General features: G+C 49.6%; 8 protein-coding genes across 8 annotated transcripts; 4 read left to right on the top strand and 4 right to left on the bottom strand.

Moving 5' to 3' along the window:
• Positions 1-390: 390 nt before the first annotated feature.
• On the top strand, positions 391-2,887 carry F9C07_1406028 (uncharacterized protein). The gene has a single exon (XM_041285330.2). It carries the CDS (start codon positions 478-480, stop codon positions 2,701-2,703), a length of 2,226 nt encoding a protein of 741 aa, XP_041144588.1. The 5' UTR covers positions 391-477; the 3' UTR covers positions 2,704-2,887.
• Positions 2,888-3,070: 183 nt separating this feature from the next.
• On the bottom strand, positions 3,071-4,954 carry F9C07_4979 (DNA methyltransferase 1-associated protein-1; the record flags this gene model as incomplete). Its single annotated transcript, XM_041290891.1, has 3 exons — positions 3,071-4,625; positions 4,685-4,802; positions 4,861-4,954. 3 exons carry the CDS (start codon positions 4,952-4,954, stop codon positions 3,071-3,073), a joined length of 1,767 nt encoding a protein of 588 aa, XP_041144587.1.
• A 324-nt stretch (positions 4,955-5,278) lies between these two features.
• Positions 5,279-6,138, top strand: F9C07_4978 (membrane trafficking protein; the record flags this gene model as incomplete). The annotated part of the gene is made up of 3 exons (XM_041290900.2): positions 5,279-5,438; positions 5,514-5,899; positions 5,989-6,138. The coding sequence occupies 3 exons, from the start codon at positions 5,279-5,281 to the stop codon at positions 6,136-6,138; spliced, it is 696 nt and encodes a 231-aa protein (XP_041144586.2).
• Positions 6,139-6,881: 743 nt separating this feature from the next.
• F9C07_4977 (putative sensor histidine kinase/response regulator) lies at positions 6,882-9,784 on the bottom strand (the record flags this gene model as incomplete). Its single annotated transcript, XM_041290890.1, has 2 exons — positions 6,882-8,749; positions 8,800-9,784. The coding sequence occupies 2 exons, from the start codon at positions 9,782-9,784 to the stop codon at positions 6,882-6,884; spliced, it is 2,853 nt and encodes a 950-aa protein (XP_041144585.1).
• A 1,458-nt stretch (positions 9,785-11,242) lies between these two features.
• F9C07_2230842 (putative hydrolases or acyltransferase) lies at positions 11,243-12,649 on the top strand (the record flags this gene model as incomplete). The annotated part of the gene is made up of 4 exons (XM_041285329.1): positions 11,243-11,558; positions 11,620-11,747; positions 11,806-11,878; positions 11,931-12,649. The coding sequence occupies 4 exons, from the start codon at positions 11,243-11,245 to the stop codon at positions 12,647-12,649; spliced, it is 1,236 nt and encodes a 411-aa protein (XP_041144584.1).
• A 157-nt stretch (positions 12,650-12,806) lies between these two features.
• Positions 12,807-14,307, bottom strand: F9C07_1405805 (nucleophile aminohydrolase). The gene is made up of 4 exons (XM_041285324.2): positions 13,759-14,307; positions 13,683-13,701; positions 13,165-13,619; positions 12,807-13,107 (listed from the first exon to the last, which is right to left on the bottom strand). The coding sequence occupies exons 1-4, from the start codon at positions 13,759-13,761 to the stop codon at positions 12,964-12,966; spliced, it is 621 nt and encodes a 206-aa protein (XP_041144583.1). The 5' UTR covers positions 13,762-14,307; the 3' UTR covers positions 12,807-12,963.
• F9C07_2281983 (UBX domain protein) lies at positions 13,164-17,320 on the top strand. The gene is made up of 6 exons (XM_041290899.2): positions 13,164-13,619; positions 13,683-13,701; positions 13,759-14,332; positions 14,397-16,461; positions 16,669-16,854; positions 17,138-17,320. Exons 3-4 carry the CDS (start codon positions 14,196-14,198, stop codon positions 15,787-15,789), a joined length of 1,530 nt encoding a protein of 509 aa, XP_041144582.1. The 5' UTR covers positions 13,164-13,619; positions 13,683-13,701; positions 13,759-14,195; the 3' UTR covers positions 15,790-16,461; positions 16,669-16,854; positions 17,138-17,320.
• F9C07_4973 (ribosomal protein L36e) lies at positions 16,378-17,185 on the bottom strand (the record flags this gene model as incomplete). The annotated part of the gene is made up of 3 exons (XM_071511292.1): positions 16,378-16,461; positions 16,669-16,854; positions 17,138-17,185. 3 exons carry the CDS (start codon positions 17,183-17,185, stop codon positions 16,378-16,380), a joined length of 318 nt encoding a protein of 105 aa, XP_071365031.1.
• Positions 17,321-17,356: the final 36 nt, after the last annotated feature.

The following is a 17,356-nucleotide window of genomic DNA, read 5'->3' as shown; positions in this document are numbered from 1 at the left end:
GACGAAGCGCAAGAATACTCCAGACAAATGGCCTCCATACTCCGGGGATATATGCCATGCCGTTCAACAGCACACTGGAAGGTACCGTCATGGGCGTTTCCGCAGCTTCCCAATTTTTGTTGGGTTCTAGGCAACTAGTACTGTCTGCTTCACCATGCGTACCTTCCTTAACAGGTTGGAGATACAAAATGGACGGAAGGAATCTGCGCTTCTCAGCGAGCAATGTTTCTCTTCAATCTAGCCAACGACGCATTCAAAGAATCACTGTTCTTGCTACTCGACAAACCTACGTAGCCATATAATGGGTCTCTTCTCCTGCCCGTGGTTCAGATGGGGCCGGAAGCACTCATCAGCACCAAATGTGACGTCTTGCTATCAACTGGCTCGGGTAGAGTCTCCTACTCCATCGGAGGAACAAGCGGAAGGTGATGATAACTCGATGCTTGACTGCCAATGCCGTGCATGTGAGCACTGACCATGACAGGTGTACCTTCGTTGACGGACAATGGAAGTGTTTGTGAAGATAAAAGAGGCTCCTCTGGCTTATCAGAGAGACTACGCAAACGATTCTCCAGAGAAATCAATGCAGGGCCCAAAAGCACTGACAAGAAGGCCAGAAGCTCATTTCTCCCATTCACGCCGAAACCTACAAACTCCAAACCGGGTCTCCTCGCCTCAGATGGCTTTCCAAGCAGCCTGATGAGCGAGAGAGGTTATGATAGCGATGTACAATTTATGGACATCCCAACGCATGCCAGTAATACGTCGGAGCGTCCGTACAATAGTCCGAGCATTTGGGGAAGTGTATCACCTCTTGCACAGCCCTATTACGAGACAGAACCGGATGACCCGGGTGAAGAACTGGCGGGAGAGAGCAGCATGGTGGTTGATGGTCCATTCTCAGGCCAAAGCGAAATGGAGAGGCCCCAATTGCCATGGCATCCACGGGACTATCCACACTGGGGCCCGGTACCACCTATCACTCACAATGCGGATCATGAACGTGCCCGTAAGAGGATTGGTAGCCCCTATACTACCGGGTTCTTCGATAATCCCGGTCGGTACTCTACAGTCAACCGTGGACGTCTCCAAGGCTATCCAGGACGCACACCTATCTCGCCAATTCCGTGCGCAACGTCTGTCGATTCGGTATATGGACCCTCTTCTCAACTTTCAATCAGAAAGAGGCGACAGCCGCCTCCGAGGGAGCTGAAATCCGAGAGTCATTCGGTTCATTTAGGTAGCATGGATATATCGAAAAGACTGGCGTCTCCCTCCATATCGCCTCGGATCTTATCCGACAAGTCATCATTCGATGGAAATGGGCGCGACAATACCACAGGGGTGAGGAGCGCATCTAATCAAGGCTACGATCGAACCAATGTAGATACGACACAAGCACAAACTGAGAATGTACAAGCATCGAACATGGTAGCATCGCGAGCAAAGGAGTCTTCATCATATTCCCGCAGGACTAGCTTCTCATCTGGTTTCTCCAAATACCAGTTTGAAACAAAGGTTTTCAGTCTTCCAGAGTCGGTGAGAGAACCAATGAAGAATCCTTACGCTGATGCCTCTAGCTTGAGTCCATCTTGTCAATTACAAGAAACTGCCGGAGCCATTCAAAACATCCCAACTGATGCGAGTCCTTGTGATACTAGCGGACGCGCTCAGCAAAGCAAATCTCCAGGACCATGTGAAGCAGATCCATTGGTTGCTCCTTCTAGAGCCGACCCTCAGAGCAACGAAGGCGCGGCTGCTTCATCATCGCGCCAGGTCAGCGTCGGATGGATGTCTGGGGGTCGTCGTCTTGGTTACGGGTACACGCTGATACCAGCAGATGACAAAGGCAATTTATCCCCAGAAGATACCTGCTCATTAAAGACATGTAATCTGAACAGTGCATCTACAATTGGGGAGGGCCATGGTAAAAGATCTGCAAGCGCCGTTGACAAGCCTTGTATGGAGCAGGACAATAGGACGGGATCGGGGAAAGGACTACCAATCTTCGAGATTACCAACATGATGCACCGTCTGAACCTCCATCACTGGTCCGGTGCAACCACATCCTCCGGAGCGAACAACGTCGGTAAGGAGCCTAGTAGCACATCAGTAACATCTCTGCTATGGGGAAAGTTCGAATTCCTAAGGAAGAGCCAAAACGAGCCCGACCCACATGTAGATCAGAAACCTCCTTGGAGTCATTTTTGTGGAGTTGGCTTAGACCATGCATTGGACGGGGCACTGACCCCAACCAGAGATACGGTCTCCCCAGTGAACGACATAGAAGGGCAGGTGTCGAAAGGGCGAATGGGGCTACATCGTGCTCGAAGCCTATGGACCAAAGGTCGCACTATAACGGACAAAGCTCACGGCCCTGAGACAAAATCTCCAACAAAGATACCAATATTTACCAAGCAGAACCCCGGGCTACGGAGGGGAAAGACACGAGTCATTAAATTCAAGGACCGGGGTCGGAAGAAGACCATCAACCATAGCCTTGAGGAGGAAAAGCCTATCTTCCCTAGTCCTAAGCAACATGATCATTCGGCAATCTCACAAATGGAAGAACGCCATGGACCCAGTACAGGCTATCGTGAAAGAAGGGACGGTGCCTTGCAAGTAATCGAGCGAAGTAGTTCGGACACTGACTTGGCTGATGCATATGAAGATTGTCTGGAAGTCCATTCTCTTCCTGATTAGAGGCTCACGCATAAACGGTAGCACTGTTTGTCTTCTGTGTGCTCAATCAACTCTACGAATTTCTAAGAAATAAAAAATGCGATACTAATAGATGACCTTGACCAACAGCTGTAGCCAGAGCGGGTTTCTTGATGGTTGTGAAAACATGGGCTGGCATGGGTGGAATTCAATTTCAAATTTGCCTGGGAACTCTTGAGTGCCTTGTCACCTAACTAAGGGTCATTGGTATGAGACTAGCGATTAACAATCAATGAAATTCTTTGAATGCATTAAGATCTACCAAATGATCGCCCGAGGATATTCATGTAGTCGTACATAGGTATATTGATACACACAAAAAAACGCCATTAGGTTACACACGTAAAGCTCACTTCTTCTGTCGCTTAGTACTTTTATCACTGGTGTTGCTTAGGACACTGGCTGAACGCTTTTGCGAGGTACCTTCTCGCGCTGTCGCTTCGCCAGTATCACCACTGCCAGCTTCTGCCTCCTTGTCCTCTGTACCACCAGCCGTCTCTTGACCTTCTGCGGAAGGTAAAGCGGCAGCGGCAGCACTGGTAGACTCGGTAGCCACATCTGCGGTTGGCGCTGGATTATCGTCTTGTTCAGTCTTTACCTCGGGCTTTTCTTTCTCTTTGGCTTCTTTCGCTTTGCGCTCTCTTTCCTGCTTAGCGGCTTCAAGCACCCGGATCTCACTCTCCACCTTTTCTGCCACTTTGCGGGCGTCAAGCAATAAGTTCACCGAGTGGATGAGCTTCTCGAACTCCTTGCATACCCGCTCTGTAGGCATGACCAGCCGAAGCGGTACTTCTAGCTCGGCGAGGGCAGCAGCCAGTTTCTGGGTCTGAACGTTGGACTTGGCCTGCGTCAGTTTCTGAGCACGATCACTGCGGAACTGTACGCCTGGAGCCAGACGGTCGTGATGCTGTACGCCGTATCTGGCCTCTTCAGACGGAGTGAGCGTTCTAATGCTCTGTTGAGCCTCTTTGTTTGCTGCGGCTGCGGCTGCGGCTTTCTTGTTCGTAGGTGCTGCTTGTGCGTTGCTTGGGGTTTCGCCACGGCTGTCACGGGTATTCGCGTTCGGTGCTGGGGTCTGTGCTGCCGGGCTGGGTGCGGCACCCTCGGGACCAAGTATAGAGCGTCGCTTTTTGCTCTTGTCGGCTTGGAGAAGGGTCTGAAGCAGCTGAGACAAGCCTTGGCTGGACTGGTACATGGTGGTGTTGCCCACGCTAATGGGAACCTCAAGGCGGGAATACAGCTCTCTGCGCTCTGCGATGAAATTTTGCTCGTTTGCAGTAATACGTTTCAGTTCTTCCAGCAGAACTCCTTCCTCCCGCACTGCGTCAGCCGTACGTTCCAATTGCAAAGCGGCAAGTTCTTTCCGTGCCCGCTCGCGCTCGGGTTCGAATTTCATCATCTTCTCGTGTAAATCGAATTCAGCCTCGGACATTTCCGATGGAGGATGTTCTAGGGCAAGCATAGACGCAGCAACAAAGTAGTACCGTGCCTTCATGTGCTCCATGGTCCGGACTTGATTGGCCGGTACAAGCGCACTGTTGTTCGTTTCTGCATCGACGGGATGTGGCTGGAAGTCGTAGCGGTCGGCAATAACCACCCATCGTAGATCGTATTCCTCGACTAAATCCATCAAATAATCTGTCTCCTGGCGCGACCAGTCATCACTCTTCAGATGTCGGTTGTACTCTTCGTCTGTGTATCGCCTCGGCACTCGAGCTTTGACATTGTATTTCGCAAAAAGGTATTCCTGGTCCGGGGTTTGCGGGGCACCTTCATCTTGTTTCTGTTCTTCGCCTTCTGTCTCTGGTCCCTCCAGCGCCGGTTTCACGGTGTCGCCTTGTCTTTGCCAGTGATGTAGAACGAGTCCATCCGATCGAGCTTCGTTGGTGAAGGGAGCCATGCGCCTAGTAGGGAACGCGGTCGTCAGGGTAGATTCTCACACTACAAGTTAGATAGAACATACCAAGGGCGAACTCTCAGCTTGCTCATCCATTTTGGGCGACCTTTGTATCGATTCTCGTTGATGGCGATCGGAGGTGCTCTTTCACCTAGCAGGGCGTAAAGTTCACGAGTGATACCCTCTAAGGATTATTATATTAGAATCTGAACAAAGGTGGCGCGTAGTTGAGGGACACCAACCGGGCCTCTTTTCGACGACCTTCTGTTTCTTATGCGGTCGGGGTTGGCCCTCCGCGGGCAAATCCAACATGTCGCGAACATCGGCGGCGGCCATGGCGGGCTACCACCACTGTTGGAGTTCTTGAAGATCACGGATAAAGATTTGTTGGTTATTAGTAGATAAATGAGAACAAGGAGGGTGAGGAACAGAAATACAGGAGATGAAGAACAAGAGGGGATATGAAAGGAGTGAAGAGTATGAGGTGAAGGGGAGTTGTAAAGTGAATGATCGAATGAAGAATTCAATTCGCGCCAAGACTCTTCCGTCCGTTGCTGCCACATTGAGCATCAACATTCGGCCACCTCTTCCTCACGGTTTCACTTCTTCTCCTCTCTATTTCCCCAGAATTCCTGAACTCCCGCCATTCGGATCTCCTTCATGATGGCGTCGGCATCCTCGACCTCATGGCTATCCTCCGTCTTGGCCTTCTGCGCCATCTTGTGCCTCTCGGTGCCTGTCAACGCCCTCTACTTCTATATCGATGGACGTCAGCCCAAATGCTTCTTCGAGGAGCTTCCCAAGGACACATTGGTTGTCGGTACGTCACCAACCAATTGATTTCGTGTGGATTTGCCCCAGACTGTGTCTTAAATAATCTAATACCCACGGACAGGAACCTTCTCCACGCAGGTCATCAACCAGCAATCGAACACGTACTCCGTTGATCCCAGCCTGAAGATGCTCATTACCGTCGACGAGACCTTCGACAACGATCACCGCGTTGTCTCCAAGCGTGATGGCCACTCCGGTCGCTTCACCTTCTCCGCCGCTGATGCCGGCCAGCACAGGATCTGTGTGACCGCCGATACGAGTGCCGCGACCGGCGGCTGGCTGTCGGGTGCCCCCGCGGGTGCTGTCAAGGTGACTCTGGACATGGCCATCGGAGAGACCAGCAAGATCGAGACGGAAGACAAGGGCAAGATCCAGGACATCGTCCAGAAGGTGAAGGATCTCAACGGTCGGCTGCAAGATATCCGGAGAGAGCAGGTGTTCCAGCGGGTATGTCTCTTACGCAATTCCATCGTTTCCAAGTGTGTGCCTGTGGCATATGATACTGACCCGGTTGCCTTTTTTTTCAATTAATCTAGGAACGTGAGGCCGAATTCCGTGATCAGTCTGAAGCTACCAACTCCCGTGTCGTCCGATGGACCCTGATTCAAGTGGCTGTCCTGTCCGCTGCCTGCGCCTGGCAACTGTCCCACCTCCGCTCGTTCTTCATCAAGCAGAAGCTGACATAAGGGGTGAGAGTATTGGGGGTGGATAAGAGGGAAAAGAGGATGCAATTGTTGTCCGGCGTACCTTGTATATGGGGTTATATTTGAGATCACTTTTTCCTTAACCGTCTATCTCTTTGGTTCGTCCGAAACAAATCAATGGAATTTCATGACAATTTGGATGTATCTGTGGGCTGGATGGTTGTTCTCAGTTCCTGGCCGTAACATCGGTTTTGTTACTGGGATGGCTTGTCTAATGGGGGACAGGAACGACTGGAATATGCCTATTGTGCTTGCCCTTCGAGTATTATATGTCACGAATGAGTCGCTTGATAGATATGGATGTAATGACCTGCTCTAGTTATTTCTGTCCAATGTATGTTTTTAAGGGTGTTTCGATCGAGAGTGGCATCAAACGAGTACGATAGAGCATAGCGATTTTATTCAATATGGAACCCAATTGTCATTATCATTGAACTGTTGTGTGTGTGTCTATGTACCTCTTATGCTTCTTCTATTTATTATATTATTTTTTTTCTTCTTTGCTTTCCCCTATCTCTTTGGCTCTCCAAGTCATGATCATTATTGTTGACGGTATATCGTTCGTTAAGTACATCAGACTAGCACTTGGTGGAAAAACTCTCAATAACGTCTGTATATGCATTAAGAACCCCCAAAAACGATGTGGTATAAAGCGGGAACTTCAAATGAAATAAGAGATTAGTAAATATAAGAAACGGCGGTCAATATTAGTCGACCCAACTATTTCATGTCTTCATTGAATTGTTTTCTTTTGCTGTATCATCACCACAGCAGAAACTCATGATGAACCGTTCCAAGTCGGTCAGCTTATAGGGTTTGGTCATATAACCTTTCATGCCAACTTTCGACGCACGTCCCAGGGCATCGTCAGTGACATCTGCACTGACAGCGAGAACCGTTGGGGGTGTGGTCCGAACATGCTTTGGCCCAGGATTAGGAGGAATTTGGCCGTGGTATTGGTCCATTAATTGCAGGATCCTCGAGGTAGCCTCGTAACCATCCATTTCTGGCATCCAAAGATCCATCAGAATGACATCCACCGGCTTGAGCTTCTTACGATACTTTGGTGGTGGCTTGAGAATTGACCGATCGTCCGAGCCGCCATTCTGATTTGGAACTGCGTGAGAGCCATTCGTGGCTTCCTCAGGGCGCTGAGACGCCAGAACATCCTGCATAATCCGCACAGCCTCTCTCCCATTACATGCCTCATAAACATCCCGGTAACCTAGTCTTTTGAGCATGTTTACCAACACCCGTCGGTTGATCTTATTGTCCTCTGCTACCAGGAACGTCAGCGGATGCTTTTCCCCAAGTTTGCTATCATAAGCATCTCCATTTATGGAGCCCCCAAAGGACTTGATATCGGGTACAGAGCGGGAATGTGTAGGTGTTTGCGAAGATGTCTCATCCGTGAGACTGGGAGACGGTTGTTGGATTGGGGTCCGCATTGCAGGTGGTAATAATGCATCTAGAGTTGTGCTGCTCGGTTGACTCAGTCTTGAAGGATCACTGAGCTGAGGAGGGGTTAGAAGCTTCGTTGCGGGGGCAATTGGCCTGGTACATGGTTCAGGTTGAGTGATAGGAATTCTAATCTCGAACTCTGTACCACGATCAGGACCCGAAGTAGCAGATCGAACACAGATCAAATCGCCGCCCATTTTCCTGGCCAAGCCTTTTGCTACGAGAAGTCCCAATCCCAACCCATCTTTGCTTCGAGTCGTAGATGTATCCTCCCGAGCGAACGGTTTGAAAAGATTTGGCAGAAAAGCCTCTGGAATACCCGATCCAGTGTCCCGAACGTTGATCAAAACATCACCGACTTTGCGCCCTAGAGTAGCAGAGACAGTAATCACACCGCTATTTGTGAACTTGACCGCATTCAGAAAGACACATGATATCAACTTCGCGAGGTCGCGATCATCCACAAATAGGGTATCAGGAAGCGCAGTGTCTACCGACCAGTCTATCGTTTTAGAAAACACCTCCCCATTAGACGACCGCGAGCGAAGCTCGATTTTCTCCCCTAATTCGGTTCCATTTGTCACCGCAAAATCAGGCCGACCACCAACATGAAGCGATTCGTTGATAACCAGACGGAGCAAATCACGGAGTTTTGTAACTCGTAGTGCAGGGCTCTTGAGGTTGATATTGATGCCTTCCAGCAGAAGATGTGGCGCAGAACGTCGTACTGCTAATGATGGACGGGGGTCCACCATGTTGGCCATGACTGCTTCAATCTGATGTGCTGGGGTGGCCTGAATAATTTTGTCACTTTCAAGCACCGCGTTCTTGACCTCTTCGCTTCGAGGGGATAGTTCTTTCGTTGCTGTAACACGCGGCATCTTTTGCTTCGGCGTCGATCCCACGGTAAATTCCGGCGGGTTGCTTCGCCGCCGTTTGTATGGATTGATTCCAACGTTGGTGCCATCAGCAAAAATGTTTGGCCGATTTTCGCACGTTGGGATTGGTGACTGAACAGGGCCGCCAAATAGATCGTTGTCTCGCTCTACTTGGGGTGTCTTAGGAACTTGCATGTTCATATCATAGGCATGAACAACATTATCAGCAGCTTCAACTGCCCGTCTTGCACTATCTGTGCGGGGTTAGCTTTGAGTTGTGGCATAACGAGCAGTCACGACAAACCTTGAACCATTTCGATGCTTTCTTTGAGAGATTGGAAAACATTACCTGCCCTTGGAGACGGTTTGCCTTGAATAGCTTCCCGTACAGTAGCGTGCATAACGTCCAGCATTCCGACGATCCCCTGCATCGGCGTCCGCAACTCATGAGACAAGCTCCTAGCAAAGGGCTTCAGGGGTTGAGATGAAAAATCAGGATGTCCGTATAAAGCGTTCAAATACCCATCATCGATGATTTTGTGACCCTTGGATGGATTCTTGATATCTTTGGAGGGCCGGTCGGTCTTGGCCGCATCCTCTCGGATCCGTTGGACGATCAGATCTTCCAGCGAATACAGAACCATTTCCAGCAAAGACCACGAGAGTTTGCGCTTCTGCAACCCTGACTCTGACCACATCAAGCCAAAGTGGGCGAGGCACTGGGTTTCCGAGAAGAGTGGGATTGCCAGGTAGCCCTCTGCCGCGAACGGGAGCTGGTCTTGGTCAAATGACATGACAGATCCTAATTTCTCTGGAATTAGGCAAGGCTTCCCATGGTCCATGTGAGACAAAGGGTTGCCTCCAGCAAAGTACCGGTGCCTATGCATTCCCACGTTTTGATGTCCATCATTGTAATAGAAGGCTGTACCAAACAGGCGGGGTTTATGTTCCCCCAGATCACCGACGTTCTCATCGTCTCGAACTCTCCGAGCTACGAAACCATACTGAGCGTTGCAGAATGAAGTGATATGTTCCATCAGTCGGCTCCAGAAGGACTCCAAATCCAGGCCTCGAAGTTCTTGCTTTAGTTTCATCAGTTGTTCGATCGCCATACTTTGGTGACCGCCAATATGTGTGCGATTCAGTGGGTCGGCCTGCGGGTCATCGTTAAGCAAGGTTGAAGCTGAGGTATCTCCAGAAAGACATTCAGACTTGCATGGGAGAAAGGGTTTCGAACGGCCGGCCGATACGAAAGTTTTTGACCATTCGGATTCGACTGAATCTGACATGGTGTGGGACGGTTTTTACGCTTCGTCGAAGTCGCTGATGTTGCGAGTCCCAAAAGCGAAGCTTTATTAGGGTATAGGAGGGCGCCAAAATAACGTTGAGGTTTTAAAATTAGTTGCCCGATCACGAGGAGAATCTTTGGGCAGGACAAAACGCATGGCTTTCGAACTGGAAAAGAGCGCAGAGGACTTAGTTAGTGATCAACCTTCGTCATGGGCAAGATGGAGGGTTTTCGAAGATGTCAAAGATCGAGTCGCTCTTGATGTTAGACGGGTCTGTCGAGCACATACACCACTTTGGCAAATGATGGGAGGGTGTAACTCCGGTCGAGCTACACCGGGTGGTCGGCGCCCTGCACTGGAATAGCGCCCTTAGAAAAAATCGTGCGACAATTTATCCTGGTGATATAGATTGGTGGGATTTTAATGACTGCGAGAAAGGACGAAAAAGAAAGAAAGCGAAGCGAAAGCTTGGAGTAAATGCTTGTCGCTCACGAGATGGGCAAGATAAATCGAAATAAATCGACTGCGGAATTATATTCTGCACCTTTGATCCTTCCTCATCCGATAACCTTCTAATCGCTGTTGGTGGTTATCTTCTTGGTCGATGGATGGTACTGTTTCCTCTCCCTGAGGGCACTGGCCAATTGCTGGGCCACGAGATAGTCGGCAGAAATCACCCAAAAACTGACCACGCAAGCGGAGAGAAGTCCAGTTCTCAAGAAAATAGCCGGGGTGAGGGACCATCCGTCGATGGAATGGATATACTTTGACAGTCCCACCCACAGGCCAAGATGAGGAAGAAGTGGGAGAGGATGGAGAGAAAAGGGTAAAGTCGGTCAGGTGCAGGAGGAGGGGAATTGAAGGAAACAGAAATCGTCTCCATTTCGTATGGGACCAATTTTGGACCGATCGCCCGGTCTAGACGCGGGGAGGCTTAAATCCACACGCTGAGTGACAATGATTCATTTGGGAGTCTAGAATGTCCCTTTGGGAAGAAATATATGCCTATTGTGGTTTATATATGTTCTGCTTGTGTAATCATCTTTATCTTTTTCAAAAATGGACCGTTTTTCAGGAAACCTGATTTAAGCCAAAAAATAGCGGCCGCATGGCGCATCTTTATTGACATGGGTACGTATCGTTTGCTGCTACGGAAATATATTTATAGAACATAAATCTCACCCTCACGAATATTGATTCCACCGGGTTACCAGGTTATACACTTTGAAAGAAAACAGAACAACCGGGGAAATAAAACATCATTATAAAACGTGGTATAACCCTAAAAAATTGACTCGCACACCAAATGCTCCAACATCCATCACCCACGATGCTTCACGTGGACCGAGGTTGTGATACTGTCGCATGTACGTCCGTTACATGATATCGTCGACCGACCGACATGGACGCCATCTCAACTCTCAACCACAAAGTGATTGCAAACTCTGTTAGAACACAATGGCTAGACCCTTCGAAATCTCCGTTCCAGATGCTCAACTTCATCGTCTCCAGCAAAGGTTAATAACGGCAACCTTCCCGGATGAACTGGACGATGCGGAGTGGGACATGGGTGTGCCTCTGGAGGAGATGAAAAAGCTGGTTACATACTGGCGCGATACTTTCAACTGGCGCCAGAAAGAACAAGAATTGAATGAGCGCTTGAATCAGTTCCTTGTTCCTATAACCGTCACCGGATTCGGAGGCCTGGATGTTCATTGCCTGCACCACACCAGTCGAAATCCAAACGCCATTCCTTTGCTATTCATCCATGGCTGTAGGCCTGACTGATACCAGTTTCCAATAAAGTCATCGTGGGGCTGATTGGTGTCTTGTAGGGCCTGGAAGCTTTTTGGAAGCAACGAAGCTTATTCCATTGTTGACCCAAGGCGGCGAAAATCACCCAGCATTCCACTTGGTGGCGCCATCATTGCCGAACTTTGGCTTCTCGTCTGCAGTAAAAAAGGTTTGAAGATATACCTGATTCATGAGTGCAATTGCAAAAGTAATCTGACGTCCTGTAGAAAGGATTTGGCCTGGTTCAATATGCGGAAGCGATGCACAATGTTATGTTGGCTTTGGGCTACAAAGATTACGGTCTGCTGTATTGTTCCCCCACCAGGCCGGTTCAAGACTAACCTTCCTATAGTTGTACAAGGCGGTGATTGGGGCAGTATCATCGCTCGTGTCATGGCCAACCGCTACTCTGACCATACCAAGGCTGTTCACCTGAATTTTCTACCGGTGCCTCTGCCTTATCCATGGCGGAGTCCTTTGGTCTTTCTTCGATCCCTCCTCACCATTCCCTTTTCATCAGATGACAAGGCTCACTTGTCAGCTACTTCCGACTATTTGATGCAAGGGAATGCTTACATGCGTCAGCAAGAGACTCGTCCACAAACGTTAGGCTACGCCCTCCATGACAGCCCCGTGGCGTTGCTCGCCTGGATTTACGATAAACTACATTCATGGACCGATAGCTACCCGTGGACGGACGATGAAGTTCTCACATGGGTGAGCATCTACTACTTTTCGGTAGCGGGACCCGCAGCGTCAGTCCGAATCTACTACGAAGCGGCACGAAATGATTCTTCCTCCGCCGTACCCGGAATGTCCACGGTTGATGCTATCTCCAAACCTACTCCTGGGAACGTCAAACTCGCGGCGGCTCAATTTAAGAAAGAGCTGATCCGAGTGCCTATGTTGTGGACCGGCCTGGCCGGCTCAGTCGTTAGAGCTAAGCAATTTGACTGCGGTGGCCATTTTGCAGCGTGGGAGGTGCCGGAGCTCCTGGCAACCGACCTGAGAAATTTCCTGGGAAGAAATGGGCAAGCGTACGGAGCTGTATCTGGAAAGGATGGGTACTGATAATCGACTTATAGAGTGCAGGTGGAACGGAGCCCTATCAGAGTTGGGTCGTAGATGATAGAGGCTGCAAGCATAACGCAACAGAGTTAGGACGGTGAATCAGTATGCAGAGATCTAGGCTCTTATTCCCTGTATTTTCGTCCTTCATATGCCCTCACTGTGCTTCGACTCGCCTTAATCGATGATATGTAACATTTGGTGGAGACCTTAGAACGCCAAAAGCGGGTTTCAACCAGGAAATATTGCAATCGTGGCAATGGAGCGTGAAATTAAAGATCTGAATAAAATAACAAAAGAGCGCCAGCATAACTATTCTAATCTTGTCTTCCCTTGAGTAGCCGCTTAGTCACCTTATCTTTCTCTATGATGTACACCTGTGCACCCCAACCGGAGAGTGCGTCTCTGTCAACAGCACTGAGGAGAGCCTGGGAGATGGTTTCGAACAAGTCCTCGGGGGCCTATACCGTCAGTATCACCTATAGTCAAGATCGAAGTCCCACACGCGCAAGACATACCAGATCCGGCTCCCATAAGCTCTCACAGGTACCAAACAGCTGGTCACTAGCTGTCCCGCTGACAATGAAATCCTTTGCAAAGTCGATACATCCAATACTATCAAAGCCACAGATAAATGGCTTGCCAGTTGTGCTGTTTATACCCGCAACGACGGGACTGACGAAGAAAGGTCCAAATCTCCTCTCGTACAGTGATGAACTGACCAGGTTGGCCAAGGTCTGGGGTGCAATGTTCCGTTCCTCACGCAAGCGGTACATGTTAACCTTGTAGCGGAAGAGATCTGAGACGGTCGAGACGTCGGTCGCCAGGCCGGTCAGGCCAAGGAAGGTCGATGGGCTGTAGTTGAAGATCTTGGGGAAGTTATTGGAGACGGTCAGGGCCTGCATGCCGAGTCGGAGATCGCAGGCAATTGCAACGCAGTCCTTGCCTACCATGGCGACGCAGGCACCACCGTCTGCAGAGAGAAAGATTAATATGTTAAACTCGAGTCAGACAGGAGACGAAGAAGATGACATACTGATATCGAAGGGCGAACTCTAGAGGTAATGTCAGCTTGCTCAATCAGGGAAAGAAGGGTGGTACACAAGACATACCATGATTAATTTGATAGAGTGAAGAAAAACAAAATCGAAGCTAGAGGAGTGAAAGGGTTCGATAGGTGAGAAGTAAGAGGATGTGGAGGACTGAGGGTTGGGGGGAAGCGTGAGGTGGTGAAGGAGAGGGACTGATGGATGGTTGAGTTGAAGCTCACTGCTGCCAGCACGCGTGGAGCCGCCGAGCTTTCTGCCGATGACGATGCGCCCGCTGCCTACTGATCTTCCCGCATTTACTACACCTCGTCTGTTACCCTAATCTCCGAACATCAACGCCTTCTGTGTACTTCTATTCTTTTCTCTCGCCTCGATCTACTTGTTATTAAAACCTATGTTCGCAAAATATCAAATAGGCAAGAAAACTGAAAGGCGACAACGCTCATATTCGCCCTCAACTTTGACACCAACCCCGCAATATTAAAATAAACATTCTAACTATGAGCGCTCATGTCGTAGTCCTCGACTCGACAGCTCGAAGGGCTACAATCAAGACAACGCCAGGAAAGTATCTGACTGATGTTTTACAAGAAGCTTGTGCAAAACTAGGCGTAGATGCGAGCCAATATGGACTGAAGTAAGCATTTGCTTCCATAAATCCATTACTGAGCTTTCAGTCAAGGGACTAACTCCGTTCCAAGATACAAAGGTAAACAGGTCGACCTGTCGCTATCTTTCCGTCTTTCCGGGCTCATTTCTGGCGCAAAGCTGGAGCTGGTCCAACTCTCACGGTCGCCATCCGTTGTCACTGTCGCACTTCAGCTACCAGAATCAGAAGCCCGTGGGGCGCCAAATGGCCGTCTTTTGGACAAATTCCCAAGTACAACATCGTTATGGTTCATATTGCGTAAATTTGAAGCTGGAGTTGCTGGGAATGCGTCGATCCGGAACCTCACAGCGCGAGGGGCTCCCGTTACTGGAAACGGAGATAATGGATCAGGGCGGTTGTTCTACGAGACGCCGGTGATCCAAATTCTGGAACGGGAGCTTTCCACATTCACCGATTTACAGAAGTCGCTAGCCCAACTAGGATTCAACAGCGGAAACGTGTTATTGAGGCTGAGTTTTCGGCGGACGGAGGACCCATTAGAAGTTGCTATGAGCAAGATCCAAGAATACTTCAAGTCATCCGACGACACGAACCCCCCGTCACAGGAGTCGTCTACTCCAGCAGAACAGAAGCAGACAGTGGATGGACCCAGTCAACAAGAACAAGAGCCACCAAAATTCACATCAGATGCACCACTCTCTGCACCTGTTTTGCCTGAACAACCTCGAAATCAAATCCCTCCATCTGCTCCTGCCGAACCTTTTGAACCTGCAACGACTGTTTCCTCTCGACAAGTAGCGGTTTTTGCTCCTCCGTCTAGCGATACGCCACAGTCCGCAAAGACCGCCTATAATGAAAGTGACTACGTACCCTCAGTAGATCATGCGCAGGCGCACCAACGTCGGCTCAACGCGGCATCCCAGAATAAACGCCTCCTATCTGATGCAGAGATTGCCGCTAAAGCCGCGGCAGAGGAGGAAAAGCTTGCAGCTGTCAAGGAGGTGGACGTCAAAGTCCGATTGCCGGATCAGAGTCAGATTGTGGCGAAATTCGGGCAACAAGATACTGGCAAATCACTCTACAGTTTTGTAAGGAATTGCTTGGCGGGTCCTTTCGTCGGAGAAAAGTTTACCATCACAACTTTCCCCGGTGGTGGCCAGAGTGGAAAGAAACTACATAACGTGATCCCGGATTCCGATCAGACTTTACTGATCAAAGACCTCGGTATGGTAGGCCGAACCCTTGTCAATTTCTCCTGGGACGCAACCGCTTCCCAAGCTGCTCGGCAAAGCCAGAGAGACCTACTGAGACCGGAGCTACGAACACAGGCGAAGGAACTTAAGGTTGAACAACCAGCGGATGTAATGGACACCTCTGAGGAGACGGTGCAGCCGAAGTCGGGATCTGATCGTCAAGGAGAGAAGTCAAGCGGGCGCAAACCAGGAAGCCTGCCCAAGTGGTTGAAACTACCCGGGAAGAAATAGATAAGATTAATATGTTGGTACCTTAGGTGTTACCTTCAAGTTACGTCTTCTAACTTACGATTATGAGTAATGTTATAATGGTCCTGATGTCCTGTAGCCAAACGTAGATTCCACGCATTGACCGCGTCACCGTCGAGCTCTGCAAAGAAGTATATATCATGTTCAGATACATCCTTGAACACCAGTCTACAAGATAACCCAGCCAGATGCTACCAACGTAATCACACATAGTGACCGACCGGTGGTCATTAGACCTACATAAACCCAGTCTAAAGAATATTCCGAAGAAGATTGAAGGTAAAAGAAACCAAGTCCCAGTGGTATTGCATTAGAATCAGAGATCCATTTATGTTTTTTTGTCCAATTGTCCACGCCTATGGAATTATGTCCCTTGCCTCCATTCCTATATCCCAGGAGAGATAGAAGCAAAGAAGGTAGGTCGGGTTGTCATTTCCCCCTTCCCCGTATGGACAGAACCTCCCCCACACTCCATGTGATCGGCCACCAAGACTCACTTCATCGTTTCGTTATCTCATTCTTTTCTTTGGCTAATAGGAGAAAGCTTTATTGGATTGAATGGAAACGAATTTAGTGACCAGTGACACGACGGGACTCAGCGATGACGCGCTGCATGTCCTCAACCTTTCTCTTTCCACGGCCGAAGGTACCGAGCTGTAGTCGAGCGTTAGCCTTTTTGTTCCAGACGATAATCCCAAGATTGCCCCAGGTTCCTTCCGCTCTGGCTCAGTGTAATTTCGATAGTACACCATAATCGACCCCAGGATCAACCGATGATAACTTCCGAGAGTATCCGACCAAAACCAGAGCGGCCCCAGCAATGTCTGCCAAATTCAAAGCATGATGACGAATCGAACGTACCCTCTTCTTGGCGAGCTTACGAGCACGCTTGTCCTGAGTGTTTCTCAGGAGTTCGATGATACGGCGCTCATAGGGGGCAAGACCGACAACCTCACGAGCGATGTCACGAACAAAGGCAGTACGGCGGGAGGACTGGCCCTTGGTGCGGCTGACACGGGTCTTGGGGGTGTTGAGGGGGGTGGTTTTCTATAACGAAGAATATCCGTTAGTTTTATTTTCTTGTCTTCCTCCGCATGTCGTCGGTCTTTCTCAGATTATCGAGTGGTTGCTGAATGCTGTATTCTCCCGAATCATGTAAAAATTTCCCATGTCGCTTGATCTTCCTGAATTTCCCCTCTTTTCTTGTCTCGCACATCCGTCTTGCATAATCGAACTTTTCTCCCGTTCCCCAGCAATATCCAGCCATTCAACATCCACTCGACAACTGAAACCCGTTCAAATCAAATATAGCACGGATAGGGGAACCCACATGGCCCTTGTTCAGACCGACCACAATTCCGGAGCGTTCCTGGGCCATCTCGACGGTTGGACTGGTTTGGCGACGTGGTTGGTGAGGGTGTCGAAGTCGATGGGCGTCTCGGTGCGGATAGAAGCGCGATGGACTTTGCACGGTTTTGGTTGGCTCAGACGGCAGTGCGTAGCGAGTGTTAGGGCTTTGCTTAGGGCTTGTTCCCGGTCTGGGTTAGCG

This window comes from Aspergillus flavus, chromosome 3, assembly GCF_009017415.1.
Source record: "Aspergillus flavus chromosome 3, complete sequence".
NCBI classification, from domain to species: Eukaryota; Fungi; Ascomycota; class Eurotiomycetes; order Eurotiales; family Aspergillaceae; genus Aspergillus; species Aspergillus flavus.
Note: the sequence above shows the minus strand (reverse complement) of the source record. Positions and strands in the feature narration are given on the sequence as shown.

Excerpts from the sequence above, each read along its gene's own strand:
- F9C07_2281983 (XM_041290899.2), top strand. The coding sequence starts at position 14,196 with ATGAGCGCTCATGTCGTAGTCCTCGACTCGACAGCTCGAAGGGCTACA. Across the intron at positions 14,333-14,396 it reads GCGAGCCAATATGGACTGAA|ATACAAAGGTAAACAGGTCG; the intron begins GTAAGCATTTGC and ends CTCCGTTCCAAG.
- F9C07_1406028 (XM_041285330.2), top strand. The coding sequence starts at position 478 with ATGACAGGTGTACCTTCGTTGACGGACAATGGAAGTGTTTGTGAAGAT.
- F9C07_1405805 (XM_041285324.2), bottom strand. Across the intron at positions 13,108-13,164 it reads GCTTATGGGAGCCGGATCTG|GCCCCCGAGGACTTGTTCGA; the intron begins GTATGTCTTGCG and ends CTGACGGTATAG.